This window comes from Patella vulgata, chromosome 6 (genome assembly GCF_932274485.2).
Source record: "Patella vulgata chromosome 6, xgPatVulg1.2, whole genome shotgun sequence".
Lineage (NCBI taxonomy): Eukaryota > Metazoa > Mollusca > Gastropoda > Patellidae > Patella > Patella vulgata.
The window spans coordinates 19798201-19811145 of NC_065884.2; the positions used below are offsets into that span (position 1 = coordinate 19798201).

Genomic DNA, 12945 nt, shown 5'->3' on the forward strand with positions numbered 1-12945 from the left:
ACCATTTTGGCTGCTCCCACCCATGGCAGATATGCGGTTTCCGCCGCCCAGTCATCTACCAACTTTTCCTTTTGACAACACATATCGAGCACCAGTCAAGAATCCAGCTGCTTTCACTTATGGCAAAACATATAATTCTACAGTCCAAAATTCAGCTGCCTTCCCCTATGGCAACAAGTATCAACCAACAATCAAGACTACCGCTTGGGGTAAAGCATATTTACGTGGGTAGTAATACCTGTGATAGTTATAAACATATTTACGTGTGTAGTGTATTCAGTGTATAATACATGTACCTGTGTGATACATGTAGTATAAACACTTTCTAAAAATTCGACTTAAAAAATCTAAAAGGCATATTGTGAGTGCTGCTATAAAATAAGTGCTGTGAATGTGGTTCCAGAATCCAGATCGACTTTGACAGTTTTGTTGGTTGGTTTGTTGTGTTTTTTTTTGTTTTTTTGTTTTTTTTTTAAAATCCACAAACTCCCAAGTTTGTGTGCTGCCTGTTGAGAAGTGATACATGATATACCATATAGAATAAACATGTAGGAAGGATACCTACAGTATAACAATCTACATGTAGCTATAGCTGTCAAGGTGTGGTGTATCATAATGTACAATATAACTGCCGTCCATTTATCCATTAGTCAATTGCCAATATAGTGCTTATTTTTATTAATTAAATGAATGTAAAATGTTTGCACTACTCATTGTAAATATGATCATGTACCCACTCTAAGCACAGGCAAAGGAATGCACAAAGGTTAATCGAGGTACCTACAATGTATCTGTGTTAAAGACATGTGCCTGTATCAATAATATAATGTATATATTCTACATGTACGCCAAGTACTTATATTTCACTTTATTTTTCCACACTTTGTATTTATAGGTTTGCCTTTTTGTAAAATTATCCATATTTGTGTAATCTATTACCATCAGGTATCCTGTTAGTAATTATATGTTCATTGTGATTGCTTGCTTATTTCATTATCACACTCATTGTTTATAGATTACAACACTGTTATTATTATATTGCCATATTTCACTCATTATGTCCTTACAGATAGGTTTCTGGAATGTCAATGGCCTCATATCTAAACTCAATAATGACAAAGCTCGGAATGATATGTTTCAGTATTTTTGTCATTTGGATATTATCTGTTTAATTGAAACCTGGTCTAATGATGAGCATGAAAACTTAGATTTACTACAAAATGTATTTAGTGGTTACACAGGATTTATATTCAGTAGAAAGGGAAATAACTCTCCAAAATTCGGCCAGAGAGGCGGTACAGCAATATTTATACGAGATCAATATAAACATGGTATCCAAATTCTTGACTCCTCGGATGGGGACATAATATGGTTCAAATTAAACAAATCTGTTTTCAATATCAGTAATGATCTTTATACTGCTTCTGTTTATATTCCGCCCCAAAATTCACCAATTTGGCAAAAGAAAAAATACAATCCATTCGATGAACTTGAGAATAACATTAGTAAATATAAAGATTTAGGCGATATACTTCTAGGAGGTGATTTTAATTCCCGAACATTTAATCTCCCAGATATATTCATTTCAGATATAGATGTGTCTAATAGTAATAAACCTTTTCCACAAATTGACAACTCAAATAATATAAACAAAGATAAACTTCCAAGAATTAGGAATAATAAAGACTCTGTTATAAATACCTGGGGAAGGGAACTTGTCCAACTGTGTAATACAACAGACGTGTATATCCTTAATGGTAGAACACTTGGTGATTACTTAGGCAACCATACTTGTATTAACTATATAGGCTGCAGCTCGGTAGACTACATTCTTATAAGTACATAATTAACTGACAAAATTAATTGTTTTAAAGTTTCGGCCTTGACCTATTTGTCGGATCATTGTCTTATATCTTGCAAGATTTTGGCCAAACCTAATCAGGTTATATTATCCCCTACATTAGGTAACCCTTCTGGAAATACCCCCTCAAATCCTATACAGAAACCTTATAAATTCATATGGAAATCTGATTCGAACCAATCCTTTATCAAAGAACTAAATAAACCTTTTCTCCGGACTCAAGCATACAGATTTTTGTCGAAGTCCTTTGATGCTAATGACACAGACAAGGCTAACTCAGATCTGACCAACATTTTACTTGACGCGTCAAGGGCATGTGTCAGGTTTGTCAGGATCAGAAAATCAACTAAAAAACACAAATGGTTTGACAAAGACTGTAAAAGACTCCGTAGGGACATGTTAGAGGCCCAACATAATTTCAACAATAGCCCACAGAATAATTACTTAAGAGAAATATATTATAGCAGAAAGAAAATTTATAAAAAGGTAACAAAATATAAAAGCCGTGAAGCTAAAAATTCAATTATTAAGAAGCTTAATGAGTTAGAGACAAATGATCCCAAAATTTATTGGAAGCTGGTAAATTCTTTGTTAGATGATAAAAATGATAACCCTAAAACTGACAGTGACATTTCTATTGATAACTGGCATCAGCATTTTTATAAATTATTCCAAAATAATAATATGAACGATTCTGACTCTCAGGAAATAGATAAATTAATTCACAATCTCCAAATACCAAATAATGTAAACCTTGAATTAAACCAAGAAATTTCAGCCATAGAAGTAAGAAATGCATTTAAAAAGTTAAAACTTGGAAAATCAAATGGCCCAGACTTAATTCTAAATGAAATGCTAAAGACTTCTTCAGAAATTCTAATAGATCAGTACATGAAATTGTTTAATTTAATCCTCGCTTCCGGAGTAATACCTTCAAGCTGGAATCAATCCTACATAGTTCCAATACATAAAAAAGGTCCAAAGGAAGACCCTGGGAATTACCGAGGAATTGCCCTGGCTAGTTGTCTTTCTAAATGCTTCCTGTCCATTATTAATAATAGAATTACAGATTATCTTGAGTCAAACAATATGTTAGATCCCGCCCAAGGTGGCTTCCGTAAAGGTCATCGGACCATGGACAATATATACATTCTCAAAACGATCCTAAATAAATATAAAAGTAAGCATCAAAATGTTTTTATCAGTTTCATAGATTTTACTAAAGCATTCGATACCATTTGGAGAAAGGGGCTCTTACTTAAATTACTCAAACATGACATAAATGGAAACATCTTTAACATAATACATTCAATGTATAGCGGTACTTCATATATAGTTAAAACCAACAATGGACTTTCCAAACAAATAAGTTCAGATATCGGTGTCAAACAGGGCTGTGTGTTAAGCCCCACGCTGTTTAATATTTATGTTAATGATTTGCAAACTTATATTGGTAATGCAGCAGCTCCTTGTCTTGGTGATCTCAAAATATCTCATCTCTTATTTGCAGATGATCTTGTATTATTCTCAACTTCTTCGCTAGGTCTCCAAAAATCTCTTAACCAGCTGCATGAATATTGTACTAAGTGGAAATTGGAAGTAAACCCAATTAAATCTAAAATAATGTGTTTCATAAATACCCCCAAAGATAATAAAATCTTCAAGCGCAAAAATGTAAATTTTACTTTTGGTAATACTTCTCTGGAAATCGTTAATTCATATATGTATTTAGGCATAAATATAACTAATAACAATTCTTTTAAAGGAGCTATGTCTGACCTTTGCAAAAAGGCAAGGCGAGCTTGGTATAGTATTAAAAGTAAAGTATGCGTCTCTAATCAATTACCTACAGAAGTTCTAATTAAACTGTACGACTCTGTTGTAAAGCAAATTGGATTGTATGCCTCTGATGTTTGGGGTTCCCAGTTAGTGCACAATGTAAAATTAAATTTATCTAAATGGAGTAATATAGAACACAACAAGATAACCATAAAAACCTGTAAGTCAATATTGTGCCAACCCCCTAAAACTACTAATATGGGTTGTCTTGCTGAGCTGGGAATTTTCCCACTGCAACTAGATATATACCATAGAATGCTACTCTATTATAAAAGATTAAACCATCCTGACATGAAGGATTCAAATCCGTTACTAGCTGAAGCCTATAATGATGATATTAAAATAGCTAAGTCTAATATTAAACTCTCATGGACTGCCTCTATAACACACTTAATAAATTATTTCAATATAAATCCGTCAAACCTCACTAAAGTTAATATCAAATCATCACTTCAATCCAAATTCAACTCCCTTTTCACCGAATCATGCCACTCCAGTCCATTTAAAGCTTCAAAACTTAGGACCTACAGTTTATTTAAAACAGAAATCTATAAACCTGCTGAATATCTCTGTTATGTACATAATAAGAACTATAAAATAGCCATGACCGCACTCCGACTTAGTTCACACTCACTCCAAATTGAAATGGGCAGATACAAAAATGTCCCCCCAGATCTGAGAATATGCCAACAATGCTCTATGCACAAAACTGAAGATGAAGCACATTTTTTACTAGAATGTCCATTGTATGAAAATTTACGTACCGTTTACATATACCCAACATTTACGGATAATTATCTACCCTATTCTCTAGAAAATCTATTTAACCCACCAAAAACAGTTTCAAAATCAGTTAGTGCTTTTGTATTTCATGCAATGAATCTAAGAACATAAATTGTGTAGCGCTACATGTACGTATGTATCACTACATATACCTTTCTGTATCAAAATTATTATCTAGATTTCCATGTATTGATATATTTTATTCCACGTTTTATTAATCGATTCATGTAATGCTTCTAGCATTCCTATATCATATTTCCATGTCAAAACCTATACTAAGTCTTTCTGTTATTTATGTATTTATTATATTTATACACATCCATCATGCTTGTGTTGAAAGTCGTGTCATTATCAGACCAGTTTGTGGTAAATATGTATTCTGAGATGATTATCATACTGTTTGTCCTGTTAGTAAATGTGTAATTATGTAAAATTATCATTTGTCTTGTTTGTAAATACATGTATATATCTATTATCTGTTATACTATATCTTTATATACATGTTCATATTGTATGCTGTCCTTAATGGATGTCTTGATACAATAAAATCTTATCTTATCTTATCTTATGGGCTTGACATGAAAATTGGCTCTAGTCCTTCAGATAATACAAAAAGTGTCAGATGTCCTACATCAGATTAATTTTGACTGAATGCTGTTAAAGAATATCAGAGACTATATTTTGTTATCTTTTTATTTTTCAGGGTATTGATACATGAAAATATTAACAATCTAAAACAGTGTTCAGATTTTCAGTGTTGTAAACCACCAAGTGAAGGAGGAAATATATCCGGCCCACTAATGATGTTACAAGCTGCTAATAACAGGTTTGTTGTTTATAATGTCTCACCGAATGTTAAATAATAATAAATCCATTAGCAATCGCTACAATCCACAAAGTGTGATCAATTTAATCCTTTAGTGGCATTTAGCGATTGAGCACATTAAAAAACACAACACAGTTTATTTGAAAAACAATCCCTGGTTTATATACATGATGCGTTTGAAAACGATAAGAGAATACTTGTTGAAACTTAGTGATATATGTATATAAACCAGTGATTAGTTTTCCGTAGAAATTGTGTTGTGTTTTTTAGTGTGCTCAATTGTTTTTGTAGAAAAATAGATATATGAAACATTAAAAGGGATGTTTGTATGTTAATATTAAAAACAAAAATAGTGTAAAAAGATTAATTTAAAAACAGTCACACAGTGTTAAAGTTGAGATATTCAAAATTGGTCGAGTAATAGTGGCTTTATCAACACATTATTCTATTATTCTTCTACATATATTTTTTACAATGTCCATTTGTGGTGTGGCAACCTTTGCTACAATGTCCATTTGTTTACAATTTGATAAAGTAACTGTTTGATTTAATTGTTGAATACAATGTTTATCTATACAGGGCTGGTCAGCAAGCATCCCATACATCTAGTAGTACTTCTACTATACAACAGACAGCTACAATAGGTCATCTAGAGAATCAAGTGGCTATATGTCATGGTTTACAGTCTGTTGATGAATATAAGTTCTGGTTTATGTCTTATGTTCGATATTTAGTTCAAGAAGGTATGTAAACACAACATTTTAACTTGTGTATTTGTATCCTTATAAAGCAGGGCCCTTATTCACGAAAACTTAAACTAAGATACAATTGAAATTTTAAGAAATACTGCAATTCGATTGGCTGACCAATATGCAAATTGGATATATGCAAATTGATTTTACTGGTCAGCCAATCGAATTGCAGTATTTCTTAAAATTTCGATTGTATCTTAGTTTAAGTTTTCGTGAATAAGGGCCCAGGTAATAGTTTAATTGAAGAAAACTTAAATGCAAAATGATGATATACACCATTCCGGCCAAAAATGAGATGAATTAGCAGTGAGATATCTAAGGTCAATACAAGAATTTATCAATATAATGGTATTTTTTGTCCGTAATGCAGTAAGTGAATCAGTTGTCCAGATTTAGAACTTGTTAGCTGAGTGTGGTAAATGCTACACGTTAATACCTCTTACTCAAAATGGATATACTGCATTTTTCATTCAAACTTAAGTAAGATTTCTGGGAGTGAGACATAACATTTCTGACAACATGTTCTCAATTGTTAATCCTGCAGAGAAACTATAATAACCACATAATGGTTATTCAGATTAATATGAAGCCATTATTGTAACAAAACAAAATATTTGCAGGTTTTGAAGTTAAATTAAGAGAAGTATGTGATGATCTCCTAGGACCAGTTATAAAGAATAAATTTTCAGCTTGGCAGTCTCATGTACTGGTAGGTTCAGACCGTTCAATCCAGAAATGGAAGAGTTAGCTTGTTATTACTCACACTCACATCTGATTTTGCGATTTTACCATATAATGAAATTGAATTTAGACACACTGCACTTAGGTCTTATTTAGACTAGTGTACATTGTTTTTCATGGTTGAATTTTAGGAAGATACAAACATACAAATTCCTTCACTTTTCAGCTTTTCATCCTGGCCTGCCTCACTCAAACCATACCATGGTTTAATAGAGGATACTCTAGTTGTAGGTCACTTGTCCCAACACAATGGTTTAACACAGGATACTCTAGTTGTGGGTCACTTGTTCATACACAATGGTTTAATACGGGATACTCTAGTTCAGGGTTCTTAATCCATTTTGAAATGAACCGGCCACGGGTAGACCTAACGGATAGTCGTCTTTTCAACAACAAACATGTTGGTTTATGCATACTCCATTTACGACAGTAATTGCATAATTCATTAATTGCATTACATATTGTCTTGTCTGTCCTTTTATGCCCACTCTTTCTGTATTTTCTATTAGAACTTACTATGCTATTATCTTGTAAAATCTTTTTATATATAATTAAAATATGCACTATACAAATATTTATTTTGTTTTCAGGGCGTTGATAAACATGAACTTTTAAAGGAAATTCTACCAATAATAGGAACAAATCTTCGATGGCAGCGTTTGTATACAGAATATCAAGAACAACTGAATACTTCATGAATTTCATAATTCATTTATTTCATAATTGAATCACCAAGGCAGTCCAATGTTCATTTAATATTCCAAAAATAATATATTCCTATAGGATGGAAGTCATTATTTCATAATAAAAAGTGAAAATATGTTCTTGGAGGACTTCTAGCATCACGTGCCAAATAATGTGTTAAAAAAAAAGTGTAAACTTACTTATAGTATAGCCAAATATGACTTAAAGAGTATATACCGGTTATCAGGATAGCAGGAACCAAAATGGAATTGTATATATGACAACAACTACCAAAAATAATTGATGTTTAGTATGTAATGAACAGAAAGAACTGTAAATGTTGTGAATGTGTTGTAGTTTAGTTATTTTCGATCAAAAAAAAATTTTTTGGAACAGATGAGAATTAACTGTTTAAATCATTATATGTTGTATAAAAGTCCTACGCATATGTGCTCTGAAATGAAATCTGGCGATACTTATCAGAATTTGTATTCATTCTTACCGAATTCTTCCCATTCAATATCTCCCACATAATGCACACATAGAAATGATCCCCTCTAGCAAAATTAGGCTTGGAATTATTATGAATTTGGAATGAAAGACACTAAGGTCATGTTTTGTCAAAGGTTGACATCAAATTTCAAGGCACTCCATTTATCTCATCATGTTGTTAAAAGGAATGTATGATTATCCAGTATCATTTATGATTGTCAATAACATTTATTAGGGTTGTGTACTTGATAAATGAGCCTATGCATTCGTTAAACTTTTGAAGTGACATGGGATTATCTGAGAAACAGATATGACCTAATATCACAAAGTTTAACCTTATTTATTGACACACAATATGGAAGAAGTTTATAATAAATGTGTACTGATTGTTCATTAGTTTAATAGTTTTGACAAAATTTGGATTTATTTTCCAGAACATTAGTGTCCCTAAAAATAATTTATAATATTTATAAACAAATGGTTCCTAGAATTTCCTCTTTCAAGAATTTATGAAATACTGGTTGTTTCTGAAATGTGCATAGTTGAAAATTGGAACATAATAGATTCCATGTGTAACCCCAAACTGGTCCGGTAGATGTAATTTATCCAGATATACTTCAAAAAGCTTTATTTACTTATCTAATAATTTAAAAAAATAGTTTTAAAATTAAATTCGCAGAAGATAAAAAGTTGATATTGTGAGCTAATAAACTCGCCCTGATGTCATCCCTATCAGTGATATTGGTAGACAAGCGAATATTTACTGCTGAACAGTTTGGTGTAACCCATGTTGTATCCATAAATTTATGGAAAATTTGGAAAATGTGTTCAGAATTAAAAGGAAGTAAAAGAACAAATGATGTACATGTATTGTTACTGATTATGTTTATCATAAACACCTCTTAATGAGTTGTAAATATAGAAAGTAGAAGCACAAATGATGTGCATGTACTTGTTACTGGTTGTGTTTATCATAAACACCTCTTCACAAGTTGTAAATATTAGAAGTGGTAGAACAAAATGATGTACATGTATTTGTTACTTGTTGTGTTTACCATAAACACCTCTTTACAAGTTTTAATTATTAGATTATTGCTGTATTTATGGTAATCACATGTTAGTTTACAACTTGTAAATGTTCTTCCAGAGTAAGTCACTACTTGCAGACATAGTTTGCAGAATAAAATACTAGAAACTTGATGGAAGCAATGCTGTTTTAGGTTGTGGACAATTATGTTAGTTAGTGAATTTGACCATTATCTCTGACAAGGATAAAAAAACCGAGGTCCTGTGTACACATTGGCGTGCACGTAAAAGATCCTTTGGCAGTTGGAATTAGGTGTAAGAGTAAGTCTTAGCCCAGTCGGAGTAGAACAGTAGGACGTTAAACCTCATTTCATTTTGACCATTATCTAACACTATTTAACAGTAATAAATTATAGATGATATTTTGAGCGTGCTATTGTGAGCAATAATAATTACGTTTAAAATAGGTAATCCTTGTATAAGTATGTGATGGATTCAGCTGGACAGTATCCATCTATTCATCTTACAGTACATCTGTGTGATATTATTTGTGAAATCAGTTAGAATATAGTGCTATTATGTAATATAGTGTGTAAATATTTTCCAGTTTGGGTAGATTTTTATCTTTTTTTGATAGTCCTTGCTATAAAAGTGCATTTGCACTTCTATTCAAACAAATGGCATTAAATAAAAGTATACACTATTTATGCATGCAATTTGTTTTATATAATTATCCATAAGAGTATTATGTTTAATGATATTCAGTATTAGGCCCGTTTTCCATGTACGCATTTTCGCTGGAGAATCCAGCGAAAAATGCCGGTCTGATGCAAATGTAATGGGACTATTTCCATGTAACCGGCAAAAACTCACACAAGAAACAATGGGCTTAAGTCTATAAATATCATAAAATTAAAGATGATTACTGGCATAGACTGCAATATAGAATAATTTGCCATCCTTCCTGTGGCAGGGTACTGATAATACTTTGCTATGCTACCGTAGTAATACTAGTCTATTAAACGACTATTATTGAATAGTTTGCTATTAACCCTTGAACCGTCAGACTTCCATGGAAGTGAAAATAACAAAAAATGTTAAATATTTTATACCACTAAATAGAGGAAATCAAGGTCTTTCCACAAATACATACATTTGTCAAATATTAATATTTTAAATATGTCACAATTATGTGATATAGCACACAAGGGGGTCGGCATATACCCAAACAGTATTATACTGAATCCATGGTTGTCTATTCTATTGGAAGGAAGAATCCTATTGATTTTCAATGACTTTCGATTGTAAGTTATTCTCTGTTGTTGCAAAACCTTGTCTTCCCTTTAAAGAAACCAATTATGATCAGATCTCTTCAGATGACATGGCTGCTGGTGGTTGGTTTGGCAACCTATGTTTGGACAATTTTAAGTGTAACATGAAAGTATTTTAAATAAGCTTCGACAAGGAGTGGATGTGAGCACAATGTATAACATTAATATAACAACTTTATTTACAGACACAAGACAGGGCACAAGTTTATGAGGATAAAATACAACATTCACAATTGTCTTTGCACACAGTTGCAATACTGAAGTTCCAGTTATATTGTACTTGTTCAACCATATATTCTGTATTAGTATCCAATCACAATATTTTCTCCCACAGCCCACTGTCAGTCAGCCAAATATTAAAGTTCAAATTTTGCATGTAAAAGATAGAATTTGCATTGGTCTCCTGAAAAATTCAAGACTTGACAGATCTTAAAAATTTCTTCTTCGTTTTCTTGATTTTATGTAGATTTCTAATCTGAAAAATAAGCAAGACAAAACATAAATTCTTTGAATAACACATTTTATAACAATAACTACCTGGTACAAATTTGGCAATGTCAGTTAATAAACTTATTAAAGTGGTGGGGGGGAGGTAGAGTGGTTTAATGCATAAGGTCTGTCATTAAGTTAAGTGCCGTGGTTTCGATCCCAAGCTTGTGCGTAACAAACCTCAAACTATGCGAGTGGCGATCAGACTTTAGCATTGTACATAATTTACAAATCAATCTAAAGAACAACTTACTGGTGTAACAATTTCATTTTTCTTTTCATTTTCTAATTTTCTTTGCTTTTTTTCTTTTGCTTTGTGTCTCCTTGCCTGTAAAATTACTAAATCAGTTAAAACATAATAAAATGGTTTGAAATTACCAGCTTGACTGTTCATTGCACAGATATGACCTTTTTGTTTAGGCATACATGTAAATATTTTACAGCCCTAGCCCAAGTTGTCTGAATTTTGGCTTCATTTTATTTAGGAAATCTCATTGAATCCATTACAATGACGTTTTACTCATGGGAAGTGGCAAGATTTATCCTAGACAATGTATTTACATGTACCTGAAATAACACAAACACAATTTATGGATAACAATCACTAGCAACTTTAATAGCTTGATAATGACAAGAGGATACTTGTTGAAATGTTGCACTATTAAAGTTGCTGGTGATTGTTATCCATAAAGTTGTGTTTGTGTTATTTTAATGTTCTCATATCATTAAATGCCTTACAAAGAATATATTTACCTGGAGTCGCTCAATTCTTTCATTTTTCAATCTGTTTTCAAATTCTTTAACAGATTTTAATTCTGCCTTTTTGTCTATTTTTTCTTTGAAGCTGGTCTTTAAATCCTTTCCAAGTCTTAATTGGGTATGACTTAAATAATAAAACAACAAACATCTCTACATTTATATAAAATTAAGAGCTGAAGGGTACCAAAAAGTATGTGGTACCAAACTTGCATAGTAGGCTTAATTTATATAGAAGCAATTTATGGACTTGTGTGGTAATTAGCCATTGCCATAAATTAAGGTTCAATTGTTGACTGAATATTATATTTCTTGGTGATCCATAAATAGTTTTGCTAGTAAAACAATTGCTCCTAGTGGTCTTGCAATATAAAATAATTTGGTCCAACTTGTCTATTTGTTGGCGATTCAAGGGTGAACAGGGAACATACATGTAATACAGATTATTCAAAGAGAGAAGCCAAATGACAGACAATTAGTAAACTGATCCGACTTCTTTGGATATATTTCCCACCCCCTACTTATTTTTCAACCTGTCGCATGTCCTTAAAAAACAGATCATAGCAGATAAGGTATTGGAATAGAAAGCAGATAAAAAAAATCACTTTCAATCTCTGTCCATTACAATCAAAATGATCTATGATTATTATAATTTAAAGACACTCTTTGCCTTTCTTCAAATCACAAAATTCATCATTATCTATCATCTTACTATACTTGGATGGGGGGGCTGTGTGCATTGTATCATAAGGTCTAGCTGTCATTGAGTCAACTGGCGTGGTTTCCATTCCCCGGTATGTGACAAGGAGCATCAGTCTGATCACTTGGGTTGTCTCCGGGTCTTCCAGTTTCCTACCACTGCTTAAGACCCCTATGCGCAAGAGATTTATTGAAATAAAATTGAACCATATATTTGTCCCGAAATGACCTAGTTAACGTTTGTGTCGAGTGGACGTTAATCTCCATTTCTTTCTTTCTGTTACTACAGTATACTAATAATAATTACTAACTAGTACTAAATATAAACTATAGAGGTATGCATACTATATCATGTCATGATACTAGCTATAACTTACCTTGCCTTTCTTGTATCTTTCCATGCCTTGCCAGATTTGGGTCTTCCATGTGGTACATTATTCAACATTTCCTGTACTTGTTTGTTTCTCCTAGCTATTCTTTCATCCATATTTTAATTGTAATGAAATATGTTTCCGATTCTGTAAAAATGTAAATAAACAAGACCACGTGTTGTTAATACAGGATATTGTAGTAGGCTGCAGTTATAAAACAACCCCCCCCCCCCCAAAAAAAAAACCCCAAAAAAAACAAACTAATTCTCGCTGGGTAGATTATTAATCGGAAATC

At 32.2% G+C, this 12945-nt stretch overlaps 2 protein-coding genes across 2 annotated transcripts in view; one reads left to right on the forward strand and one right to left on the reverse strand.

Annotated features, from left to right (window-relative positions):
* The window catches only part of LOC126823408 (protein HIRA), a 30285-nt gene extending 20447 nt beyond the window's left edge, over positions 1–9838 (forward strand). The window contains exons 24-27 of the mRNA XM_050552236.2: positions 5187–5309; positions 5889–6052; positions 6682–6770; positions 7393–9838. Coding sequence (XP_050408193.1) covers positions 5187–5309; positions 5889–6052; positions 6682–6770; positions 7393–7500 — 484 coding nt within the window. The 3' untranslated portion in view covers positions 7501–9838. The remainder of the gene's footprint in view (positions 1–5186; positions 5310–5888; positions 6053–6681; positions 6771–7392) is intronic.
* Positions 9839–10491: 653 nt separating this feature from the next.
* LOC126823409 (coiled-coil domain-containing protein 86) lies at positions 10492–12859 on the reverse strand. The gene is made up of 4 exons (XM_050552237.2): positions 12657–12859; positions 11578–11707; positions 11078–11152; positions 10492–10810 (listed from the first exon to the last, which is right to left on the reverse strand). Exons 1-4 carry the CDS (start codon positions 12764–12766, stop codon positions 10748–10750), a joined length of 378 nt encoding a protein of 125 aa, XP_050408194.1. The 5' UTR covers positions 12767–12859; the 3' UTR covers positions 10492–10747.
* Positions 12860–12945: the final 86 nt, after the last annotated feature.